This window comes from Cynoglossus semilaevis, chromosome 12 (genome assembly GCF_000523025.1).
Source record: "Cynoglossus semilaevis isolate Cse_v1.0 chromosome 12, Cse_v1.0, whole genome shotgun sequence".
Taxonomy (NCBI): Eukaryota; Metazoa; Chordata; class Actinopteri; order Pleuronectiformes; family Cynoglossidae; genus Cynoglossus; species Cynoglossus semilaevis.
Genome location: NC_024318.1, coordinates 5,751,055 through 5,776,817, shown reverse-complemented (window position 1 = coordinate 5,776,817; position 25,763 = coordinate 5,751,055). Strand labels below are relative to the sequence as shown.

The 25,763-nt window shown below is 40.2% G+C and overlaps 2 protein-coding genes and 2 long non-coding RNA genes across 4 annotated transcripts in view; 2 read left to right on the top strand and 2 right to left on the bottom strand.

Moving 5' to 3' along the window:
* Positions 1-25,763, bottom strand: part of LOC103387174 (uncharacterized) — a 27,004-nt gene extending 1,241 nt beyond the window's left edge. Inside the window, exons 1-5 of the long non-coding RNA XR_001760822.2 lie at positions 25,459-25,763; positions 23,801-23,914; positions 8,277-8,431; positions 6,767-6,841; positions 745-814 (exon numbers count right to left, since the gene is read on the bottom strand). This is a non-coding gene — a long non-coding RNA (uncharacterized LOC103387174). The remainder of the gene's footprint in view (positions 1-744; positions 815-6,766; positions 6,842-8,276; positions 8,432-23,800; positions 23,915-25,458) is intronic.
* fgfbp3 (fibroblast growth factor binding protein 3) lies at positions 7,362-9,269 on the top strand. Its single transcript, XM_008321706.3, has 3 exons — positions 7,362-7,442; positions 8,315-8,588; positions 8,851-9,269. Exons 2-3 carry the CDS (start codon positions 8,320-8,322, stop codon positions 9,230-9,232), a joined length of 651 nt encoding a protein of 216 aa, XP_008319928.1. The 5' UTR covers positions 7,362-7,442; positions 8,315-8,319; the 3' UTR covers positions 9,233-9,269.
* LOC103387171 (protein phosphatase 1 regulatory subunit 3C-B) lies at positions 11,846-15,031 on the top strand. Its single transcript, XM_008321704.3, has 2 exons — positions 11,846-12,048; positions 12,910-15,031. Exons 1-2 carry the CDS (start codon positions 12,035-12,037, stop codon positions 13,949-13,951), a joined length of 1,056 nt encoding a protein of 351 aa, XP_008319926.1. The 5' UTR covers positions 11,846-12,034; the 3' UTR covers positions 13,952-15,031.
* LOC112487865 (uncharacterized) lies at positions 14,728-15,842 on the bottom strand. Its single transcript, XR_003051359.1, has 2 exons — positions 15,471-15,842; positions 14,728-15,438 (listed from the first exon to the last, which is right to left on the bottom strand). It is a non-coding gene; the product is annotated as an uncharacterized LOC112487865 (long non-coding RNA).

The following is a 25,763-nucleotide window of genomic DNA, read 5'->3' as shown; positions in this document are numbered from 1 at the left end:
TGTAACCTTAAAGTGGATACTAGTGTGATACTAAGTGTGGACAATGGTGTGTAACTATTCATCAGTGAACCGATGTTTGTGAATTACTAACTCTCTAATGACAAGGGTCATTGTGGGAACTTGGGATTTTAGTTCATATCAACCCAGAAGGTCTGTTGTGCTACTGCCCTGAGTGGTCAGCAGGTGTCACCGAAGAAACCTGTACAAATGATTTCAAACACTTATGATACAACATAACATTTCTAGACATACTGATAGAGGCAGTCACGTTGACAAAGTCATGTTAAACCCCACAGTCTTCTTAATAGACTTTGGTGTTTAGCATAAAACGGTTGTAAACCACGATCAAGATAGTTAGTGGTTCACAAACCACAACGAAGCACTGTGGTCGCCTTGTGACGTCAGTGTTTAAAATACGGCCATGATGACCACACAAGGCAGCGGCAGACCAGCAGCAGCCACCGCTCTGTGAGCTCAAATCACCGATTTGCTCTGTAGACTTTGGAGTGGGAAAAATTATGTTTGACAATTTTTTTTTTTTATATCAGAAAAGTCTCTCCAACCTCAAAATAATGCAGTTAACAGATTCTTACGGTAACATACTGAGAGCTAGCATTTGTGGCTGCAGCTGGTTCTGTCTCTGATGTGTCACTGCCTTATACAACCACACTGATGAAAATATATATATATATATATTTCCACAAAAGTACAGGTTTGGTGTATTCTCAAATGTGGAACTCTTACCTCCAATACTGTGACTCCGCCCTCTGTCTCTCATTGGTTCCCTGCTCCTGTGGATTAGTGGACTTGTGGCCTTGGATAATGCAGAAAGACAAAGACATATTTAGTCATTTTTCCCAGAATGCTACAGGAAATCACAGATTTCACTGATGTATCTTGCACTTGATTTTTTTTTTTTTACACAGAAATGGTTTGATCATGAAACAGCTATATGTACAGAATGTGCTGTAACTGTGTATTTCTAACAGTTTTATATTAATATTAATAATAATAATAATAATTATACTGAAATGAAGTAGCATTAACATGAATAAGCTGTATTTAACCTTTTCCACTGTTAGACTCACTGTGTAGAGAAAATTTTATTTTTATTACTGCTATTATTATTTTTATTAGTTTAATTCGATTTCTGTGTGTGTGTGTCACGTATTTGTGAGTGTGTGTGTGAGTGTGTGTTGAAGGAGTGAGCACTTTCTCCTAAATAAGGAGTTAAATGTAAATTTTCTTTTCATGTTTAAATCTGTAGCTGCTGTACAGTTCTGGTGTTAATAGAACATTTGAAGAAAAATAAATCTGCCTTGTTTCTTTTTTAAAATCACATTTCAGGAGCTGTCATTGTATTAACACACACACACACACACACACACACACGGAGTAAAAATGAACTGAAACACTGGCAAAGAGTTACAAGGTCATACAGGGGACCTTCTAGAAGGTTCTTTAGTAAGATGCTAACATCAACATTAGCATCATTAGCTAATCATTAGCATCCACACAAGGCTAAGTCTTCAGTGAATGATATATGTCTCTATTATTATAAGAAATATATACATATTTATTACATACATACATATTTAAACAGGATATATATGTCTCTATTATTATAAGAAATAATAGAGATATATTTAAAAAATAACATATTTAAACAGGATATTCTTATCTTGTTCATCCCTAAAAAAAGTTTAAGTCAATGAACTTTTATTTATTTTTGTCTATTGTTTCCATAATCTACACAAAATCTATGATGTTCTGAGTTCTACCTCTGTTTGGATCCTGTTGTTCTGGATCTTTAACTGAGAACAGTTTCCCGTGAAACTGCTGACTCTTGTCCTTTATCCATTTCTCTCTCTCTGAACCATGAGAAGCTATTTTTTGTCTTTTCTTTTTCTATTTTCTCTAAGCTGTAAGATATAAAAACAACCCTCTCAGCTCAGCTTCATGTCGCCTGTTGTTGCTGTTCTGGGTCAGGCCTGGGTCCTGATTGAAACGCAGATCTGTGTTAGTTTTCTGGGTCAGGTCTGGGTCTTGATTGAAACGCAGATCTGTGTTAGTTTTCTGGGTCAGGTCTGGGTCTTGATTGGGACGTACATTAGTGAAATGAGGGAGAACGTGGGGTCAGATGGTGACTGGGATTAAAACTCTCTGGTGGCCGGCTTCGTGTCGGCGGCTGCTGCAGCGTTGTGTTTTCTTAAGATTTATTTTTGAAGCTGTAGCTGAAATCTCAGTGGTTTTTACGTTCTTTTTTTACTTCCTGTAATTGAACGTTTTCGTGCTGACTCAGTCTCACTGACCTTTGGCTGCTATTGTGTCACAGACTGAGGCTGTGGAGATTCAGCCGGAGGTCTTTTTTACTGTACATTTAAATAGTTCCTGACACTGACAGAACAGCCACTTAAACTCAGCAGTACTGACCAGTTTTCCTATTTCACTGGTTTTTTTCAACATCACCTGCGGTCCTGATGACACTTCTTACAACTCTCTTGTCTAATGACAATCCTTGTTGTCATTGGGAATCCAAGCTTACTGCGACACAGATTTTTTCAACATGAAGAAAGAACTTTTTTGTACACCACTACTCTCTCTCCCACACCAAAGTCCACAGAGAAAATCGCTGATTTTATCTGTCAGTGACAGAGTAGCTGTTGCCCCACTGCTGTCGACTGCTGCCTCGTGTGGTCAGTTTCAAACAATGAAGTCCAAAAATAATGCACGTACCTAACTGGACCTGTGTTACTACAGTGTTTAAACTCCTTACTTAACATTTGTTTCAGTGACACAAACACACCACAGGAGGCAGCAGTGGCTCAGCAGCTCCTGTTTCCCTAAAATTAAAGATTTTCTCTACAGCTGTGAGACAGTATCTGAAACGTAACTGTCGCATTTAGCTTTTAGCTTAGCTTTTTAAGGACGTTTGTAGAATCAGCCTCTTCTGGACAACCTGACTACGGTTTAAGAAGAGGTGAATGAATAACCTCCTGTATTCTGTGGAAGTGATCGGCATCGGCAGTTCTTCTCAGGAACCATCTCATGAGCATGTCCTTTGACCTTTTGACCCTGTGTTAGCTCACGTTGATTCTGAGAACAGTGGATTAACATCGGCAGATAAACACAAGCTGTTAAACATCAGGAAGTGTTTTCTGGAACGTCTTTTTCTGGTCATTGGTTGAGCTCTGACTGAAGCTAATGAGGCTCAGTGAGGAAAAGTTAACAGCTGTGAGAGCTACGAGGCTCCGCCCACTACCACTCAGCCCAAAGGTGTTGACTGTAAAATATCACAAATTGAAATTACAGAATTACATCTGCACAGACACATAGTGCTGTTTTAAAAATGTCGTTTTCCTTTTTTTAAAAACCAAATTACAGATTTGAACTCAGTTATGTTTTTTGTGGTAGCATTCTTCTCTATGTGTAAGGAAAAAAAGTCCAGGAAGGTCAGGTCTGGGTCAGGCTTCTCTGTCCTGGTCAACGACACTGCAGCAAAAGAGACTGGGATTTGAACTCCTGACCTCGAAGGTCATGACTGAGGGTCAGTCTAAGAATTAAACTGTTGACCTTGAAGGAGAGTTTTCCTGGACATGTGCCCGTGTCTGGCCATTTCTGAACGAGCTGTGTATGAAGCTGGAATGTTCACACATATGTTTGCCTGGAATGGGCCAATCAGGAGCTTCGGTACAGCTGTGGGGGTTAAGATGCTTTTCCTGTGATTGTTGCTCCACCAGCGGTACCTGCAGACCTTCCTGCTCTAACACCTGTTGTTCAGTGGGCGATGTAGATAAACTGCTGGATGGTTCCTGCACTCACAGAGCTCAGCCTCCAGTGACTGCACCAGCGTCAGTGGTTCCTGCAGTTGTCAGTCCTTCTGTTTAGTTCCTTCTGCACCAACACTGGTTTCTGTCACAGTTGCAGTTGAAATACAGATCATCTCAACGACTGCCATTTCTGTCCACACTCCAACAGCTGCTGCGCGTGACTCCAGAAGTGATCTTCCTTCAGTTGGTGAACTTCTGAGAATTTGTGCAGATGACAGTCCATAATTATTTTGTTTTGCTCTGAGACAACCAGCTCCTGTAGAATCCCTCTTTGCACAAACTTCACAGAACTATTTTGATATCTCTAGGTTAAACAAAGCCTCGGAAATGTTTGTCCACACCCAAACACAACCTGCATTTTCCGATGTCTCACTTTGAGTCGGTTCTCTCAAAGTCATCACCAAACTTTTCAAAATAAAAAGGTGAGTTTAGGTACAGTTTTCACAGATTTCTCCTTAGGTCAGCGAGTGTGGCATCAGAATGAACTGTAACCTCCTCCACTGGACGGACCAACTGAGATCTGGACGTACGGTTTGGTTTCTGGTCTATACAGATGCAAGTTCTGGCTCTGGTTTAGTGGACTTGTTAGGACAGATTTGTCTTGTTCAGTTTGACAGGCGGCTTGTCTGACTGACTGTCTGCCACATTCCATAGTTCAGTTCAAGAGTTCAGACGATTCATGAACTCTGAGGCTGAGGCGCCGCGCCCTGAACCACTGTGAACAGCTTTACATTTACGCGTCTGTGTGTGTTTAAGTGTTGAGGTTTGTCTATGCATGAATCCTGAGGCAGAATCACAGGTGGTTTCACTTCAGCTCCAACAATGACAAACTAAGGTGTTTTCAAAGGCTATCTTCTTCACACAAGTCACAACTCAAAAAGTTCAGAAAAAACACAAAGATGTTCGGTGGAAAAAAAAACAGTAAGATTACTGACAGCACAGTGTTTTTAACTCACGGCCTGTCGTTCACTGCTGCCTCGTGTCAAGTCAATGTCATGACCCTCAAGTCACAGAATAACACGTTTAGACCCAACATACGTAACATCTGATCAACAGCTTTTATTTCCTATAAATTGGTCGTGAGAGATCAGTCCTTAAATCCATGGAGAAACTTTATTCTTATTTCTTCTCCTTTCAGACATGGGAGATAATAAAGATCTAAATTACAATATTTAATCATAAACTAGATCTAAATTACAATATTTAATCATAAGAAACGTATCGATCGTGATCGACTTCGCGGACTTTTGTTATTTCGTGTAAGGCTTATTTGCGAACAAAACTGTCAAACAGCATCATGGGCAGTTGTTGTCATTCCTGCGCGTCAGTTGTGTTCACCGTCGCTGCGGTTGATCCTCACCACAGTGACACCTATCTGTGCTAAACTAATACAGAGAGGTCACAACCCCTAACATGTTTGGATTCTCAGGACAAGAGTTCAGACAGCTACGACGAATCATCACAAACCAGCGAACAGGAATGCAGCTGCAGCCCCGTGTGAGTGAGTGTGGAAGAGTGTGTGTGTGTGTGTATCACAGCCCCAAGGCTGTTATCAGAAGCAGCTAAACGTAAGCTACGTTAGGTCAAAATTACTTCATGTTATACTACGATGATGGAAAATCAATCAAATCAACCGCACATAAAAAACACGTGTATGTCTCCTCCTACTGGGCATTTATGTATCATTATCTTGTTTAGTAGAGGGCGTCCTTCACACACATATTTCCACAGACAGTTACCATATCAACACTGTTACACACCTTTGTATATCACCAAATATTACAACCAAGACCACGGAGACAAACACTGATACCAAAACACTGGGACACAGAAACAGGACGTATATCCGCCCTGGAGCTGATGGTATAAATATTGTTTTGTGTTTTTGATGTTTACATTTCATTCCATCCAGCTCGATCACACCAGATGACCACACAGAGGGGCAGCAGGCCAGCATCATTGTTTTCTATGGACTTGACGCTTCAAAAACTTCAGTTTCTCGTTGGAAAAGTCTCCGTCTACTCACACGTGTTTAGTCTGATTTTAAGGGTGTGTGAATACACACCGTGTCCAACGTTTGTGTTGTTACCTGCCGGGTAGGAACACAGTCACGAGTTGAATATGAGAAATCTGCACCAGTTCGCAAATTAAGCCCCACCCACGTCTACGTTAGCACACCGCGTTCTTGTACAAGAATCAACTGCAACATCAGCCATGATGCAGTGTGTGACCTGCAGGTTCACACAGGTTTAACACATACACATATATGAGTGGCCATTCAACTCTTCACCTCCCAGATGAACCTACAGCCAGATTCGCCGGCGGGTGTAATGAGAGGTGTGAAGGAAACAGGCGTGGGTCCAGCCCCATCAGTCCGTCTGCGTCAGAACAGACTCAGCCCTCAGCCTACAGCAAAGTGCACATAAACACACACACACACACACATGCTATCTAATCTCTTAATTTGTGTGTGAACAGACACTTTTGAGGCTTAAGGCTCTGATCAATGATCTGATTATGAAACAAAAAACCTCAGACTTGAATATAGTTTTAAGTATTTATAATAGATAATCTGCCAGAAACATTCTAATCATTTTAATTTGGCAGCTGCAGATCAAGACAGCAGATAGAGGCTTCATCAAACACCGAGTCAATTTGCAGTGCTAATCATAGTCGTTTTTATTGTCTCCATATTCGTGTTTGTTGTAAAAAAGTAGAAACACGTTCCCGTCTCCCTGTAGGCAGACTGTAAGAAGAAACTGAAGTTTGTAAACCTCTCACTCTCCCATTTTTGATTGCTCAAAAGTCTTATTGGATCACTGCTGCCACCCTCAGTTCAAATGTGGTATTTAGTGCATTTCCGTGTTGGCAAACTCTCTTTTAAATGCACGGCAGGAGTTTACTGTTAGGTGTGAGATAATGAACCAGATTCTTACCTGTTGTAGCTAACGGGACGAAGGGGGCTGCTGGTCTTTTGCTGCCCTCTGGTGGTCAGCTTGTGTATCACGAACCTGAAGAAGCAGAGTAAAATAATCAGATAATACATAAATAGCGCCATCAGCCGGTTGTGACACAGCGTCACTGTCGTAAAACTGCACGATTGATGGTGGACACATGTAATGCTTTTATACAAAAACACACAAACGCAAAAGAAAAAAATCTGCAGCTAGTGTTTTGCAGACTTTCATGTGTTCTCGGAGGGGACTATGACGTCACAAGAGGTGGTATTTTTTTATTGGTCTTTTGCAGGACTTTATAGTTAAAAATCTATATTAAATCCTTGCTTTCTGCCTCTGCTAGAACTTCAAACTTTGAGCTGAAACTTCTTTCATCTTCCTGTTTTGGATACTTTATGAGAAATAAAGCCTACTTTTGATTTGTAGGCAACAAATTTTATTTTTCTCAAAATAAAACTTTTTTTTTCTCCTTTTGCATGTTGCTGAGTGACAGCTCAAACAAACTCTGGGTTCAGTTTGGTTTAGAGGGGCTTTGTTTTGTACAGACCCCTCCTCTGTGTCCTCCTCTTTTTCCTTCTTTATCCTCTTCTTTTATTGCAGAGGCTGTGGCCCCTGAGCTTCACAGTGTCTCCGAGCTGTGAAGCAGCGCCACATGGTAAGAAAACACTTCACTAACACTAAAAACCATTCTCTGATTCTTTCTACAACTGACCAACCAAAAAACTAGAGCATGTTTTTCTACAACTGACCAACCAAAAAACTAGTGCATGGTTTCAGTTCTTTCATCACATATTACTGACGGGAAGCAGGAAAATGCATGTGTGCAATATTGTGGTTATTTCTTTTTCTTTATATCTAATGTTGTATGTTTATAATTGTCTAAAAATGTTCATGTGAAAAAAACAGTTTTCTTCATCTAAACTGTGAGTGTGAAATGTAAAAAAATGTTAAAAAACAAAAACAACATCTCAGTCCACATTTTTTAAGGAAAAAAGTATTCAAAAAGTGAATGATATCTGATGATTTGTTTTCCCAAACACAGCTATCACAGCTAAAGCTAGCTACAGTTAGCCAAACTAAGACCTACTTACCTTTAGTTCATACTTTAACCATGTTTGATGCTAACTTTGGCTAATATTAGGTACATTTTTTAGGTGAGTCTGGGACTATTTCTTTTCTAAATGTAAGTTTAAAAATAAAGTGTAGCTGATGATTGAAAAACAAGCAGAAAGTTAACGTAGAGATTATAGCGTTAGCCTGTAAACTGCAGTTACAAAGAGCTTCTATTGAGAAATTAGCTTAAAAAGCTTCTGACTTCTGTTCACCTACCTTTTATGCTAAACATATCCCAGAATTCCCTGAAGACTTAATAACCCTTATTCACCAAAACGGAGCAGAAGTAGCTTTTGACACAATCTCTTTTAGACTAAACCATCTAGACAACACAACAGGAACAGAAAAAAAAATCTTAAAAAATAAAAGCCTTAACCTGAATCAGAGGTGACGTCTTCTCCTATGTCTCCTCAGCCGACATGAGCGTCCTTCCACACGGCTCCTGGCTGCTCCTCCTTGTCCTCCTCGTCACTGATGCTGAGCAGCAGCAGGTGAAACAGGACAAACCTCGTTCAAGGCCAGCCACACCTCCTGCAGACAGGAGAAGGGAGCACTTAGTGCAAATCTCTGGAGAACTGACCACCAAGGATGGACATCGCTGTGTTTGGCAAACATCTGGCAACGTCCGAGTCAACCTGCTGCTGAACTGCAGCACTGAGACACAGCAGGGAGGCACAAGAACGTCAGGGTTGGTTTGGACGTCTTGATGCTGGGCTAATAAAATATTTATCTTCTTTAATAGTTGTTTATTCTCTCCCTTATCTCCAATACTAACATTGATAGACAAAATGGATGTTTTTACATTCAAAGATTATTTTGCTACATGGTCAGACTGATTTTAATTTTTTTTAAATAGCCTTTATTTTTATTTATGACTTTACTTTCTCTTTTGACTCTTATCTCATCCACTTTCTTCCTCATTTGTCTCCTTGCTCCCTCTGCTCTTACAGGTACTGGTGCCGTTATGCAGGTAAACCAGACCTGTGCTTGGCATATGGTGTGAAATCCAGTCTGTACTGGAAGAATTTGATGGAAATGCTGAGGAAGAGAAGGAACACCTGCGAAGGAGAGAAGGTCTTGAAGGTCAGATCGTGCAAGAAAGCACCGGCTGAGGCCCACATGAAGCTGACGCAGCGAGGACGCGACGAAGATGACAAAGACGACAGCAGTAGGAGAGAAACGATGATCAAGAGGAGTCTTGACGAAAAGAAAACAGAGGAGGAGACCGTGTTAGAGGAGGTGATGAACGACATGGTGGTGGAGGAGAGTTACTGCAGCGACAGGTGGAGATCAATCTGCTCCTTTCTCCTCAAGGTCTTTGAGGGACAATAAATTCATAATTTTGACAAAAAATGTGACGTAACAAAAAAAAATTGTCTTTGAGGGACAATAAATTCATAATTCTGACAAAAAATGTGATGTAACAAAAAAAGTTTTTTTTTTAACTGGTGTGTAAAAATTACATTAAAAGAAGCAGCAGCACGTTTAGAAACAAAGACCAAATGGGAAACTGTGCATCATAGTGATGACGATCACAATGATGCGTTTGATGACAGTGGTAAAGAAGACAACCAGTGTTACTGGAACTGGAGGCAAATATATTCTGTGGAACTGTTCTTCTCAAGTCTGATGGTTGTTGTGTGTGAAGCCTTGTATTCACAGCACCATGACCTTCGACATGGAAAACATTTTATTCAAATTGTCCATTCACTGTTTAACCATTAAATGTCAAAAACAAATGCAATGTCCGCAATAAATAAATCAATAAACAAAATATAATAAAAAATCAAAGATCATCATTCATATTAACTACCAACGTTAATGTAAACATTTACCTAAATATATAAATATGTATAAAATATAAATATATATAATTTCAGAATTTCTTTGTAAAACATTAGAAAAGAATTTGTAAAATACCATAGAAAATTACTATTCAAAGTTTGCCCAGCAGTACATTCAAAGTGGACCAGAACACTGGGAATTTGCCAAAAAATATTACCACACTCTGGGCTAGATTAGAGAAACGGCAAGTAAAGCAAGCAAACAAAAACTGAATCCAGACTTGGGGGGTCAAGACCAGAGGATAAACTGCAATGTGTGACCATGACAAACATTTTCAGCACCTATTTGTGACACTATGATTTACAGCTGATTCTATCTGGTCGTAGCCTGTCCTCAGATGAGGTCAATGTGTCTATAAATGAATGTTAGTTACACATTACTTCCCATACGGCAGCAAAAAGAAAATAAAACCTCACTGATGTACTGGAACTTTATTTAAAATAGTCCTCGATAACTGACCCGGTAACAGTGACTCGAGCCTGATCAAACATTCAAATCTGAAATTATATTTAGATGTACAGTATTTCACAAAGTCTGGCCTCAGCCTGTAACGCTGTAATGTTCCTGTGACTGCCAATCCACAGCTGACTCTGAGGTCGGTGTAACCTTAGTGTTTTCGTTTTATAGGTTTTCATTTTCTGACCTTTTCTCACTGCAACAATAAACAAAAAAATATATATTCATGTAAAACTTGATCTGCCACAGGTGGAGTTGCCCTCTGGTGGCTCTTGAATTCATGTGCTCATCTTGGGCCGGCAGTGTGTGGACAGTCCTGCTGGATCAGGACTATTTTAATCAGCTATGTCAGACAGACACACTGGCTCTGGACTCTCCCGGCTGGTGGGAAAAATCCAAGTCATGTGACAGCCATTGACCAATCAAACCACATTGTGTCCTCTGCCGATGTCTATTGTCCCTGTGCCAAAAAATTGGTTGCTATGTGAACTGTCACCGTGCCAACTGGCAGACAGTGGCTTACACAACCAGTTCAAATTTACAAGGGCTCCGTGGCCTCGTCTCTGTCTGTCCAAACTCTGCTTCTCTGGTTTTGCTTTCTTGTCCCCGTGTCTCAGCTGTTATGGTCCCCTGTGTCAGTGACAGTGTGAAAAGTCAAATATCGATCATCAGTCTTTACCTTCAGCCCATAACAAATATCTGCTTGAGCAATATGTACATAAGAAGCACCTGCAGCCAGAGCAGCCGCAACAGCAGGCGTGAAGGTCGAAAGACTAAATAAACAAATAAATAAATAAATAAATAAATGTGCTTTAAAGTTTTAACTATAAATCGGTTCTATGTCTCCACACTGTTGGACAGACCATGTCCAACATGAAACTGAACTGCGCAGCAACGACACTGTCTTCAACACCAGTACCGAAGTGTTACAGACTGACCACAAGAGGCAGCAGTGGACCAGAGACATCACATCAGTACAGGGTGTTTATTTCAGGGTGTTTGGGGGGAAAACATTCAAATGTCTCCAGGTACATTAACTTTAGTCCAGGAAAAAACATAGACCAGATGAGTCTAAATGTGGGAGCAGAAACCACTGGATCTGCATGTCAAATTATAAAAAAGATGGTATCAAACCATGTACTAATGTACTGTACTCCTACTGGTGAAACATTAACAAATAAAAGGTGGTACTAATGTACTGTACTCCTACTGGTGGAACATTAACAAATAAAAGGTGAAAAAATAAAATAAAACTCAAGTTACGCTAAAATACTGACAGTGTTCAACTGCCTTGAAACAATAAACAAACTTTCCAACTTTGACGTGTAAAAGGGTAAAGTAAGTTAGAGTTCCTGGTTTTTGTTTTGTTTTGTTTCATAACTAATTTAGACCAGTATGATGGGAAGTACACGTTTCTTCACACACACACACACACGTCACCTCTTTCCTGGTTTCCATGTAACTCGACTAAAATAACTGCAACTCTGCAGAGAAGAATGTGAGGTTTTACTGTAATACCGGTAGAGGGCGCATTCACACGCACGCAGAGCCGGCACCACGCCCCCTTTGTTGGACAGCAGCCAGCTCAAGCCTGATTGGTTCTTGGCAGTCACATGATCAGGTAACGTAAAGCCGGTCTGAGTGAATAGAAATTTGTCAGAGCCGGAGGAATACGAGCACTGAGTGGAAGGACGGAGGAGGAAGAGGAGCGAGAGCAGAAGGACGAGGAAGAGGAGCGAGAGAGTCACAGCATGAGTCTACAGGACTGAACTAACACCAAGAAGAAACCCGCCTCACTTTCTACCAACTGGAACCATTTGGTCCAAGGTTTCCATGAGTGCTGCGAGGTAAGAACCGGCTGCAGAGCCAGATCTCTCAGAGACCCGGTCCCACCTGAAACACAGGAATGTGTTTATAGAGGTAGAAAAATGTCAATTTCCTGCAGGGGAAAAAAAAAAAAAAATCTGGATTGTGTTGAAACGTGAAGATGATTTACCGCAGGTCTCTCTATGTTCAGAGACATGGCTAAAAGTTTTGTATACTTTTGGAAAAAAAAACAAAAAACGGGTAAACTTTACTTAAAAGTTTTGTATACTTTTGAAAAAAAAACAAAAAACGGGTAAACTTTACTTACTAATTAATCGAATCAATTATCATTTTATTTATGTTCTTTTTTTTAAATACAGGGCTGCTCCTAATTAACGTTAAAGGTTAAACTAAAGTCAAAAACTGCGGATATTAAGTTAAATTAAAGGAACTTAAACCATGACGAAAACATCCAATTGTTATTAAAGTTATTGCTAAATGTAAGTATTTTTAATAGCCTATTGTCAATATATAATTATTTAAGTTATTGCTAAATGTAAGTATTTTTAACAGCCTATTGTCAATATATAATTATTTGTATTAGTTTTGTTTTTTGTCAATACTGTATTGATTTTATTTTTTACTACTAGTAGTTGTCAACTACTTTTCTAAACTCAGTACAACTCTTAAAATGGTAGTTACTGGAAGCAGAAATTCAAATGTAAAGTCAAAGACATTATGACTGGTTTAGATTTGAAAGATAACCTTTTTTGGACTTCTTTGGTTTAACTTTTGCGTCACTGGTGTAACCTCACACTGACAGAGAGTTTCATCATTTTGGAGTGAATGTTGAGACAAGCAGAAGCTGACCTTTTTTCTTTTTTCCCCTCCTGTGTCTTCAGTGTCCTCAGGTCCTTCAGTCCCTCAGTGATGCCCGGCCCTGTGATGCCCATGGATGTGGCCATGAGGTTCTACATCAGCCATTCTCCACCGCCTCTGCACGGCTTCCTCAGCTCCTACGAAGAGCTGCAGCGTGCCAAGAACCGAGTAAATCAGACCAAGACCACGACCAGTGGGGGGCGCCGCTGTGGCCAGAAAATCTACAAGCCATTAAGGCCGTGCCTCAGCAGCCAGCAGAAGGCCGGAGAAGATGATCGCAGCATCGCCTGGAACAACAAGTCAGAGAAGAAGAGGGTGGTGTTTGCTGACTCTAAGGGAATGTCTCTGACAGCGATCCATGTCTTTAACAAGTTTGACGAAGAACCGTACCAGAGGTGGACCAAAAAAGGCGTCGGTCTGGAGGAGCTGCAGTTTGACATGAGTGACCTGGAAACCGCCACCATGGAGCTCAAAATAAGCACAACGAGTGACCTAGCGCTGGACTTCAAGCCGCCATCCTCTGACTACCTGGACTTCAGGAACCGCCTGATTCAGAACTCCGTCTGCCTGGAGAACTGCTCCCTGCAGAACCGCACACTAACCGGCACAGTCAAGGTCCGAAACATTGGCTTCGAAAAGTCAGTGCACGTCCGCGTCACCTTTGACTCGTGGACCAGCTTCACAGACGTGAACTGCACCTTCATGAACAATGTCTACGGCTGCCACGACACTGATACTTTTGCATTTGTGCTGGAGCTGCCGGCCCACGTCGCACCACAGAACCGCGTAGAGTTCTGTGTCTGCTTCAAGGTCCAAACTCAGACCTTCTGGGACAATAACGATGGCAAAAATTATGTCCTCAAGCACATTGGACGCAATGGCCAAGCCCTGAAAACCCTGAGCATTCAGCCTGCTGTGGGGCAGAAGAAGAACGAAGACGTCGGTGTCGGCATGAAGGTCGTGGAAGTAGAGTTTGACCAGTTTGGAAGCCCACGCATGTGCAGCGGACTGTTCCCAGGCTGGCAGAGCTGGGGTCAGTGCGACACTACTGTACCATACTGGTGAACGATTACAGATAAAGAGACCCATGGATTGAGTCTACAACCTGAGAAGCACACAGACCTTTGTGCACAGACACTAACTGTAACTGACCAGAATTAAGAAAAACACACACAAAAAACGTTAATGTGCCTTTAAAACTACAGTACAGTCACTTTTTTTGCCACTTCTGTGAAAGCCATTGTGGTGACGAAGGGACAGCTAAGGTTTTTTAAGTGTTTGTAGGGACACCAGTACTGAGTCTACTGAGAGCACCCCCTGCTGTTCAAACCAGAAACCAGAAACAGAGCCTTGCCCTCAGTGAAAATATTGGCTGCCGGCAGGGACACCAGTACAATAAACACAACGTTAGCCACCTAACAAAACATACAACAAATCTAGATCGTGATGACACAGAAGCTGCAGGTCAACTGCTGCCTCGTGTGGTCAGTTTGTCACTGATGTGACATTAATTGCTGAATTTATAAAACAACTACTACTTTTGAGTTAGGTGCAGTTAACAATAGCCATGTGTCATAACCTTAACTGTCCCTGAACTCACCAGTCTTTCATCATCACCCACTGAGGGTCCGATCGGCAAGACATAGTGATGATAATGAGGACAACGATTGTGATGATGAAATCCTTCATATTGAAGGGGAAAGTCTGGGTATAGTCTGTGATGAAAGAACTCTCTGTTGATTCACACCTGATGACTACAGTAGATGCACGCTCAGCTTCTTTTTGCACCTTCAGATGATGAAAAGCAAATGTGATGAGTCATGATTAGACATGATCAATCAGCTAGCCCTTCCTTTTTTTTTGTTTTCCAGGTAGACGTGAATTGGCACATTTGCCTTATTTTAATAATTCAAAGACGTGGCCACTGCTGCGTTGATACTTGATTGGTCAAGAGAAAGAGATTTTTAGTTTTTAAACAGTGCAATTTTGTGGTGAGTGTAAAGTTAAGTGTGAGTGGAAATGAGATTTTTGAATGAGGATGAGTTAGCACAAAACTATATATATTTTTCTGCAAGTCTGTAAAGCTTGTGTTTTTAACTTGAAGGTGTCGTTGATGATGAAATAAATGTCTATATTTGAGCTAAACTCTTCGCGACTCCTGAGTCTTTTGTTTTTGAATCTTGCAGTCGTAACAGAATAAAAACAAACCTTTGCTTTGAGGTGACTCTAAATGTTGAGGCAGCTTCAACCCCTGCCCTTTTTTGGCCAGTTAGCTTCTTCAGAGTTATGCTAATAGCACACATAGTTAGGATAACAGAAACAACAAATTAAATCTCCATAAGAATCGGCCTCTGTTGTTTGAAGAGCCGCTGAGTATAACAAGATTTACCTGTTGCTCATGCTAAAGCTAGCAAACCTATTACATTAAAGTTATTAGATTGTTTGATGTTAACCCGACAGATTTAATTATGATGATAATTAGCATCTTAAAAGTTAAGCCTCCGGGTTTTATCAAGTTAGCATTTTGCGATGTGTTAGATAATGTTTGAATGCTCTTATTTTATTTCCACCATGTTTGTGCAACCCTCTTGAGGGAATATCATTTTAAACAACAATATATGTTTTCCTGGTAAACGTGGCCCATTTTGAGGCAATTTATTAATCAATTTAAGAAGATAAATTCAAATCAGGATTCTAGCCATGTCCCTGAAAGCTAAAAAATGGGAAAATGTGAAGGGGTGCGTAGATAGCTGGAAATTGTACGAAACCAATAAAGATACCTCAGAAAGAACCAGCAGTATTATCTGAGCTCCTGCTGCAGTCTGACCCTGCAGCTGTGGTATTAGAGATGTTATTGTGACACATGTTCATATGTTTGGTACATTTCATTTTCTGTCTGCTGCTAGAAAAAAAAATCAAATTTTTCTCTAGTACCTGTAATTTCCTGTGCAATAAAATCAGTAGTACCTGTAATTTCCTGTGCAATAAAAATCAGTCCATCCCACCCATCCCATCTTCCTGTTTTTCATTCCTCTCACAGATGCATAAAAATCTGTCAGTACATGTCAGACTGGAGCTCAGTTCTGAGGCAAAAACAACAACAGGCGTGTAACCAACAGTTGTCCCTCACAGTTATATCAAAGTTTATGTCGGTGTCTTTAACAAAAACACACTTAACAGCCACACTTTTAAACAACATCAGCAGAAACATGAGCAACGACTGCAGGATGACTCCACTATCACTGCCTCAGCCATCTTTTCAGCACTTGACACAGACAGGTGTGTTACTGTATATAGTACACCCACTTAGAAATATGAAATGTGCAGATGGAGTCACGTGCAGCCCCCAGACCCTCTCCTCTGGTCAAACATTGACAAAGTTAGAGCTGCCTCTAACAGGAGGAACTGGACCAGAACGATGGAGCGAGATCTCAGGGCCAGAATCCTGCCACGCAGAGATAACAGGGTCAGGAAAACAAAGACAAGATTGTCAGGACTGAACGAGGAGGTTACTCTCAGTCATGTGAGGACAAGTCCTGGTTTTCACCTGATGCTGGTAGAAAGAAAAAGCATCAAAATAAAACTAACCTTTACTTTGTGTGTTTAATCTCAAGTACGATTAAACAAAACCAGAAGAGTCCACCATATCACATTTTTTGTCAGTGTATGGGGTTAGCACTGTGACTAATACAAATAAGCTCTTTCTATCACAGGGTAAGACAAGAGAGGAGTCCAGTCATGAGAAGGTGACCTGAACTGTCTAACAGCGTCTAAAGGTTTAGCAGTCACTGAAGTGGAGAGTGGAAGGGTTTGTGGCCGCCGTTCAGAATCTTTTGTTTTTAAATCAAAGTCATTCACCTTTAGCACAATCATAATTGTTTGACTGTGACTGTTTGAGTAAGAGAAGACAAGGGAGACCAGTCTGGGTGGGCACAGCCACTATATGTTTGTGTTAGCGTGGGGACATCATCTGTGGACACAGTCAAATTATGGGGTCCAGTTTTACCCATGGGGTCAAAAAAACAAGTCGTTAAAATGTTAATCATTAATTTTTTTTAGAAAAAAAAAACTTTGTTGACTGTTTATAAAGTGTGGTTGTATAGGGTACTGCTAAAAAAAAAATCAACATTGTATATTTTCAATATAGAGGGCAGCGCCCCCTCCTGCCCCCAATTTCTAATTCTTAACCTAACCTTGTAGCCCGTTTTTTGTTACTGTTATAATATTTTATTAAAGAGGAGTTGATTGATTCAATGGGAATATATTGTCTATCAACACATGACAGAACCCGAAATGTCCCTTTAAGGTCTGGGTGAGGGTTAGTCTAAGGTTATGGTCAAGGATAGCACCAGTCTGTTTACATATTTGTGTTACAGTTGAAATGTCAGAGGTCAAGAGATAGGACAGGTCAGAAACACGTGAGCAGGTCAACAACCAAACAGCAGACGATGTGTGTGTTTTTATTATGAGTCGTTCCTGCCTGGACATACATGTGTATGTGTGTGTGTGTGTTGCTGGTATTCATGATTGCATGTAATGCTGGGAACAAACAAAACTACACCAATGTTGTGGTTCACTGGTCTGACATGATTCTGAGTGACTGTGTGCACCGGTATCTGTCACATCGTATTTAACACCTGAAAATCGACACACTTCATGATGAAAACAGACAGGTGTGAATTTCCTCTTTTTAAATGTGTTGTTTGTCACAGATTGAGAGTGAAAACTAATGGAAGCTAATATAAAAGGCTAATGACATCGCTGCTGTACTGTAGCTACTGCAGGAAGCTAACTCACTGGGCTAAAAGCAGACAAAGTTTATCTAGTCTTTGGAATGCTAAAAAAAAAACAAAGAAAAAACTACTGACCCTGTGTCAAGAGTGTTTCACATTAACAGCTATCAAAGCTAATTGTGTTGATTTTCTAGATGCTAAAATAGCTAAACAGAGGCTACTGTTGGCCCTTTGTTATCATCATAGCATCAGTATGCTAAACAAACCATTTAGGTTGAGTTTGTTACGTTAGCAGCAGTAGATGATTATTTCTAGCTTAAGCTGCGTTCTAGCAGTTTTTGCTGTTATATAAGCACTGACCGTAGATGTCAGTTACTGTAGCTGTTGTAACAACTGCAGTAGACACTGACAGTTGTAGGTTCTTTCTCCGTTGCTAGGCTCACTGCTGGAGTCTAAAAGCCCCTGTCAGAGCTCCTTGACTGATTTCCCAGTTTTTACGGTGCTTTTTAAAGACATTTTATAGCTGCTGGTGTCAAACAGAACTAACTGCCACCACAGGAAACGACAGGATCGGCCACTTGTTGGTTCACATGTGGTCTGTGGTTTCGTCTGGAGAGTGAAGCTTCTGTTTGAGGGACACGATTAGATTCTGCAGAACGTTGTGTTCCTCAGCTGTTTCTTACTGGCTCTTCATCACACAGAGCTGTTCTCTATTTGAAATGGACTTTGATTGGCTGTGACTTCAGTGTGGAGCCACTGTATGTGGATGTGACGCCTTATTTATGGAACCGGTCGCTGAAGGGAAAAGACTGTCTTAACACGTCAGGTTCAGTGAGTTTGGAAAAAAATTAGCAAATGAGAGCAGACGGAGCATTCAGACCTGACCTGTTCTCTTCAACGACGTGTAAAATACAAATGTCAGTTATATAATATTACACGAATGTGCATAAGGTGTTCTGTTGATTCATTTTCCTGCCTCATAGAGGCTGCTGTAATAGTCATTGTTTACATAAAGCAAGAAAACAGAGCAGCAACTTTAGATGGTACTAATTATTTCAGAAAAGAAGAATAGCCGTTACATTCAACATTTCCACTGCCTCAGCTGTTTACTTAACATTGACACCTGGCTGCTGCAGTACTGCTGCCTCAAGTGCACTGTTTGTGTGACAGTGATGAATTACGGTGAAGGAATTGCAAACTCTTCGGTTCGCAGTTCACAAAGTTCACTGTCCTGGTTAGGTTTGCTGTATGAGACATGACAGCGACAGCTTTAAAAAAACATAAGTAAAGTCAGCCCTAACCTGAGTTGTGTCAGGTCAGTTCATGTGATGCTACTGCTGTCTGACATCTCTGTGTCAGGTCAGTTCATGTGATGCTACATCTTAGATGGAAATGTCAGTCTCTGCGTGTTCTTTATTTGTCAATAAGTGCAGCCTGATGGTCAGGTTTAGACTCAAGGTCATGGGTCAGAGGTCAGCGGCACTCAGACTATAAGTGTTGAGGACTGTTGTGTTTTTTACTAAGATGCTTGACAGTAAACACTGGACTGCACTGTTGTTGATGATAGGGAGGCGAAAACGTTCTGAGGTCACATCCCTCCCACTCCACTGCATTTGACCTTAGACACAGGTTTGGTGTGTCATGTGATCACTTTTTGCGTCACTGTGTGTTTTTGTGTCTAAGAAAAGATCATGGTTCATATGGAGAAAATATTTCACCCTAAAGAAAGAGGTCAGAATCCTGTGCGACACTGACACAAAGTCAGATCTTGCGACACCGAGTCAGTCCTGGCTCCAACATTACTAAAGTCTAATGACACAAAATTACTCTCACTGGGTCAAATCATTTTGTTAATGTCTACTGAGTAAGAAGAACTGGTTGAGCAGTGGCAGAGTAAATCATGTCAGGTAAATATTGAAAATGCTGAGCCAGCGTCTGCATGTAAAGATTTAGATTTAAGTTGCCATGGAGGCCACCGTCCAGCAGCAGGCTGCAGACGTCAGACTAGTCAACTCACAGCTAGAATACTGTTATAGTCTACCAACAAATGGACATTTTTTTTCAACTCGTATTGTACTGATACCAAGCCTGTACAAACTGTAGCTACAAAGTGGATTATTTTTCTTTAATTTATTTTCTTTAATTCTCTTCCAGGTGCAGTATAACTTTAGTCACTTTACTGATACACACCCTGCAGTTACTGTTACTACGACGTGTCTATCCTGCTGCAGTAACAACTGAAGTCTAGTACAAACCATTATCTCTCTTTGTAAAATAACCAACTTAAACATTTAACAATAAAACATTTACTATTATAAATACATTTTGGGGCAAAAATTATTATAGAGATCTAGTCACGAGCCAGATTTGAGGCGTTCGCAGGACACGAGTGGCCCACGAGCCGGTAGTTTGAGAACAGTGAGTTAGAAAAAGCCATACATTTACTCTCAGAAACCTGAAGTATATCAGTAGATCTGAGTCCAGTTAGAGAATTTAGTCAAGAACCGGGAACATGTTAAGAAAACAGTGTTGTCATTGAATGGTGTTTCCCTCAAAGCCATAGTAACTCTGTGACTTAAGCTGAAAACCCAGGACAATGCAGGATTTATGTAGAGAAGCTAGCAGTAAAAACACCTCGACCACAGCAGTCTGTGGAACAGGAGAAGTCAGTTTCCTGACAGATTACCTCCTGACCGCTCCTCCCACAGCTGATCACGCTCTCCCTGCATGAACCAGGCATGTTCGCAGCAACAAACGCTGTGCTCTGAGCCAGGAATCACATTTCAGCAGTCAAAACCCACACAGAGCTTCTGCAGCAGCTGTTCCTACTTGAATACCACAGTGCTGTTATATTGTGTGACAGGTTTGCACTATGCTCAAACACCAGCACGATCACAGGCTCAATGACAGTCAAAGGTTACAAAAAAGTATTCATTAAAATAATGTATGCGACAAAATCCTTTTAAATAGTTCACAAATTTGTTCCAAATGACGTGGCTGTGAGAGCAGACATCACCACCAGGCTAACAGCATGAAGACAAGTAAGTATTTAGAGATTCTGAAGAAATAAAAAGTTGAGGACAATTTTTAAATCCACCCACATTTGTTCCATCATTGAACTGTTTTAGCTCAGTGACTCAAGTTTTATCAGTTTGGGTCGGCGACAGATGATGACTCACACCTAACCTATCAGTGTCTTCATCATCATCATCATCATCATCATACATACGTTGACCCAGAGCAGATAAAAAAAGATTTATGTTTATCACTCTTTATCTCCGAGCTGCAGCGTTTTATCAGCCTGTTATCAACTTTCACTGCTGACGCCTGAAGTCTTCCTGGATGAGAAACAGTGAAATGTAACAGAATTACCAAAGCTAATACAACATTAGGCACATTCTGAAACAGGGCTTATTTTTTAAAGAATTCCAGGGTTAAACTACTGTCGTTAACTCAAACATCAGAGTAAGAAACAGCACAGAAATAGTTGAATTCCCTAAACAGGAAGAGATAACTTAAAATAACATTCCTATGAGTGTGTGTGTCTGTCTGTGTGTGTGTCTCTGTGTGTGTGTGTGTCTAGACTTCTTGAATCAAACAAAATAAAACAGATCAACAGTTGTCTTTCTGTCAGGTGGCATCCCTCAGGGCTGCGTCTAAGACTCGTTACGTTTGAATTCTTCCTGCTTTTGTAGTTCATTTATTCATTCACTCACAGCTGAAGCCTTTTCTGGGTTACAGGTTTATGGGGCAATTACCAGCAGTCATCAGGTGAGGGTGGGGTTCACCACCTCCACGACGGAGATTACAATCATCTGCACTCACATACATACTTATGGTTGATTTAGAGTCAACAGTGAGTGTGTGTGTGTGCGTTTTTGAACTTTGGGCCAAGAGAAATTTAACAGTTAAAAGTCTCTCTCTCTCTCTCTCTCTCTTTTTCTCTCTCACACACACACACACACACACAGACACAGTCGAAGCCTTTGGATCGACCGACACATCAGTGTTTGATGTTAAAGTACAGAGTTTTGGGTGCAGCACATCCATTGCTCTATAAAGAGGAAACTCATGTCTGAATAACCCTGATCTGACCTTTGACCTCTGAAGATTTTCTGCTTCAAAAAGGTGAGGAAATGAACACAGAGGTGTGAGAGTGTCCACGCTCACATGGATTGATTTTCTCCAACAGCAAACACAAGATGAGCCATGCCCTTGTTTGGGAATCTTTAGCCACACCCCCTCGGCGTTCACCGTCCCTGATTCTTCCACTGACCTGATTTCTCCTGGTCCCGTTCCAGTCTGTCTCCCTTCTTTTGTTTGTAAACACATTCTTGAACCTGAAGTCTTTATGCAATTAGTGCAATTAACCTGAGAATCTTGAACTGACACACTTTTCCTTCACCTGAATTCTGTCAGAGCCAAATGTTGTTAAAGAACATTATATATTAATTGCTTTGTTTTGAGAGTCTGCCATTAATCCATTCACATCAATCGGATTGAAATTAATAATTAATAATTTTAGAAAGTGACTTAATAAATTCAAAATAATAATTCAACTCCCCTTCAGTGGATTTGTAGATTTATTTAAATTGAAGCAATTATTTCCTGAGCTGTTCACTACCTCGGGTTTTCTACAAAAAAAGATCGTTTGGTGAATAATGGAAACAAAGGTATTTCACTAGGACGGTGTGTAATGTGTTCCACAGGGGTCAATGTTCAGCCCACTCCTTTTTTCATTACAAATGGTTTTCCTTCATCATCGTGACTCAATAATCCTTTAAATTTTAGAGTAAAACAGACAGTTCAGAAGAAGGAATGACAGAGTGATTGACAGCTGCACCGTCCAATAAGAGCCTGGTGACTTTTGATGTCAATTCATTTCTTTTTTTATTTCTTTTTCATCCTGATCCTGGGTTTTTAAACTTTTAAAGTTAGTTTTGTGTTCACAGGAGGGCGTCTGTGACACGTACCCACTCAGGCAGGTGAAGTAGCAGCAACAGCTGCAGAGTCCAGGTCAGTTAGAACCTGATAAAGATTGTGGAACTGTCACACAGGTGATAAGACCCACTGTCACCACCAGCACCCACTCACTGGAGACTTCACATAGCTGTGAGGACGCATGAAGAGTTGTGCTGCCAAACTATCTGGACTGGAGAGAACGGTCTATTCTGATCCACGTCCACGCACACACACTCTCTCTCTCTCTCTCTCTCTCTCTCTCCCTTGGAATAAGTCTGCTCTCAATGTTAATACACAAAGTACTGGCTCCTGAAATAAAGGTCAAAGACACTCCCTCCCACTCCACACTCCAAAGTCCATCGTGAAAATCTGTAAGTTTAGCTCACTGAGAAACAGGAGCTGCTGGTACACTACTGCCTCAGGTGGACACTTTGTGTCATTGAATAATGGAGTTCAAACACAGAGGTGAAACTGACATTTTTTGATTTGCAGCCGGGATAACCGTGGATCCATAAGTCATTTATACTGTACTGTGGAATTTTGAAAAGGATACATTTAACTAGTTTGTTGATTTACTTAATACATCCTTAGGCTAACTTTGAATTAATTTAGCTTTATCATCTTCCCTTTAATCACCATGGCTAAATTAAAGCCTTAATTATACAAAGGGAACTCCCAAAGGGAATTAAAAGTTATATATATATATACTGTATATATTTGAAATCCATCCACTAAAAGAGAAATGTAAGACAAAAGGCAGCGATGTTGTCACAGGGAAGTGAATCAACTCGTACTCATATCAATGAAATAGATTTTGATCACTTTTCTGGATAAATGACACATTTCCAGTCATTAAAAAAATTGTTAAGTTCCTGTAACAATACCAGGAACTGCAGTGGTTTGACTGTGCATGAAATGTATTATTACATTATTTTTTATTTAATGAAATGAACGTAACGATCAAATCCAAATGTATTTGTATTGTTTCATGGCGTGCCGTAACTGGTGTGTTTGGTAAGTTTAATCAACCCAAAGTTTCACAACAACAAATACCACAAAGACCAGACGAGACAGGTGAGTCATGTGACCAGCTCTGCCTCACCCAAAAAACCGACAACATCTGATATAGTTCTGTTGAATAAACGACGATAAAGGACTGCACTTATCGCCCACAACACTTGTAGATGCCAGAATATGCTGATTTTAAAGTGGGACTCACCTCCACGCCGCACCACTGCTTACTGCAGCCAATGAAGACCAACACAGATGTTCAGAATCCTCCGTACCGCAGACATAACCGCAGGTGCACTGAGAGAAATCTGCTTCATTTGGTCTGAAAAAGAGCAATACCAGAAAGGATTTTAAAAACACGAAGCATTAATAAAACCAACAAAGTTCATGCAGAGACAGAGATAGTTTTTTGGTTTGCTTTTCATATTTTCACACACAGAAGACCTATCAATATCTTTTGGTTTAAATGTCACACTAGATGGCTACAAAATAAAATTTCCAATTCCTGCAGGTATCTCAGTGTTCAACTAAACAGGCCGGGGTGAATCATTTAGTAAGGAAATTGAAACCAAGATCATTGTATTGCGTTACACACACACATTTTGAGATTTTGTTTGGTGCAGGGCTACTATTTTAGCTAATGGTTAGCCCTCATTTCTACAAAGATTTTTATCTCAGTTTCATTAATGGCATAGCTACCTGTTTGTTTTTATTGTTTGTATTTCTTTTTTAAAATATTTCTGTTATTGTCTTGTTGCTTCTTCCTGCTTCCAAAAGTTCTAAGTTCTAATCTAATCTAATCTAATCTTTCAGCAGGTTTGTTTGAAATAACATTTATTGGTTAGCATTAGCTTCAGTTTCGTGTCAAAAGGCCTTTCAAAACAGGATTTTTTTATTGCATGCTTTTATCCTGTGTGAACATTCAATAGCTTGCTGTATCTTGTCTTCTTTTAATTAGAGGTTTTTATGTAAGTTGTTTTTCCTTTACTTTCACTAGGCTTTCTCAGGTGATGGTCTTTTCTAAAACGTTTTGTCAACGTTTATAGGCTAGAGTAAATACATAGCAAACTTTGCAGAAGAACACAAAAATCAAACAAACAGCTGTTTGTTAAGTTTGCTTGTTGACTGTGGCAGAACTACGTGCAGTGTGAGAAGTAAAGAGACATGAACTGTGACCCTATGTTGGGCACAGCTTCTCCTTACTATGACGATATTGAAAGAGAGAAAAAAGCAGAATTAAAAAAAAAATTCCAATTTGCAGAAATCCCACAGTAAAAGTTGTAAACTGAGTGCAAAGGTAGAAACTTACTTTTATCAAACTTCTCTAATTTCTGTTGTTTCTTAATGGTAATTGCTTAAAAATGCCTGTAACAGGATTTGGTATGACGTCATGTGAAATTGTGTTAATAGTGATACATTCATATCCTTGTCTGAATTAAATAGAAGTGAAAGTTTCAATTTAGTGACAAATATTTAGATTCAACTTTTTTTTTCCACCAAACTTAAACTTCTGATGATATATTGAAGTCACCTTACCTTCACTTTCAACTTCTATGTGCACATATAAGGTTCTTTTAACAATATATCTTTTACTTTATATAGAACTATGACGTTTTAAACATTTGTGTTGGATAATATTAGCTCCTGGAAATGTTCTCTTTGAGAAGCTAGCTCCGATTAGCGGCAGCTAACATCATTAAGCTGTATGTTATCTTAGGTGTGATTAGCTCTTACCAGCCTTCATAATGAATTCACCAGCTGAAACTTACTGTGGTTTTTTAGGACTTCTTAAGGACAAAATAGGCACAGTTCTAAAGTTTATTTCTTTACATTACCGTTGTCTTCTAAAGGCTTTTCATAACTTACTATAGCTTCCGGTTCTGTTAGCCGTTAGCTTCTTCGTTAGCACAAACTCGAGTTAACCTCCTCAACTTCAGCTTCTCCTTTTTTTTTTTTTAAATAGTAGTTTTAACCTAAAATGGGTATGATCCGGTTACTTAATTCAGCAATTACGTAACAAGAACTTCCTATTAGTTGACACCGTCTGTCATGGACTTTATCAAACGTTTAGTTCCTGTCAGAATCTATGAGGTTATAAAGGCCAACAAAACAAAGGCAGGTGATCAGAGAAGGTACATCCCGTCCACAGGGAAGAACACCAAGTGTCTCTT

Excerpts from the sequence above, each read along its gene's own strand:
- fgfbp3 (XM_008321706.3), top strand. The coding sequence starts at position 8,320 with ATGAGCGTCCTTCCACACGGCTCCTGGCTGCTCCTCCTTGTCCTCCTC. Across the intron at positions 8,589-8,850 it reads GGAGGCACAAGAACGTCAGG|GTACTGGTGCCGTTATGCAG; the intron begins GTTGGTTTGGAC and ends CTGCTCTTACAG.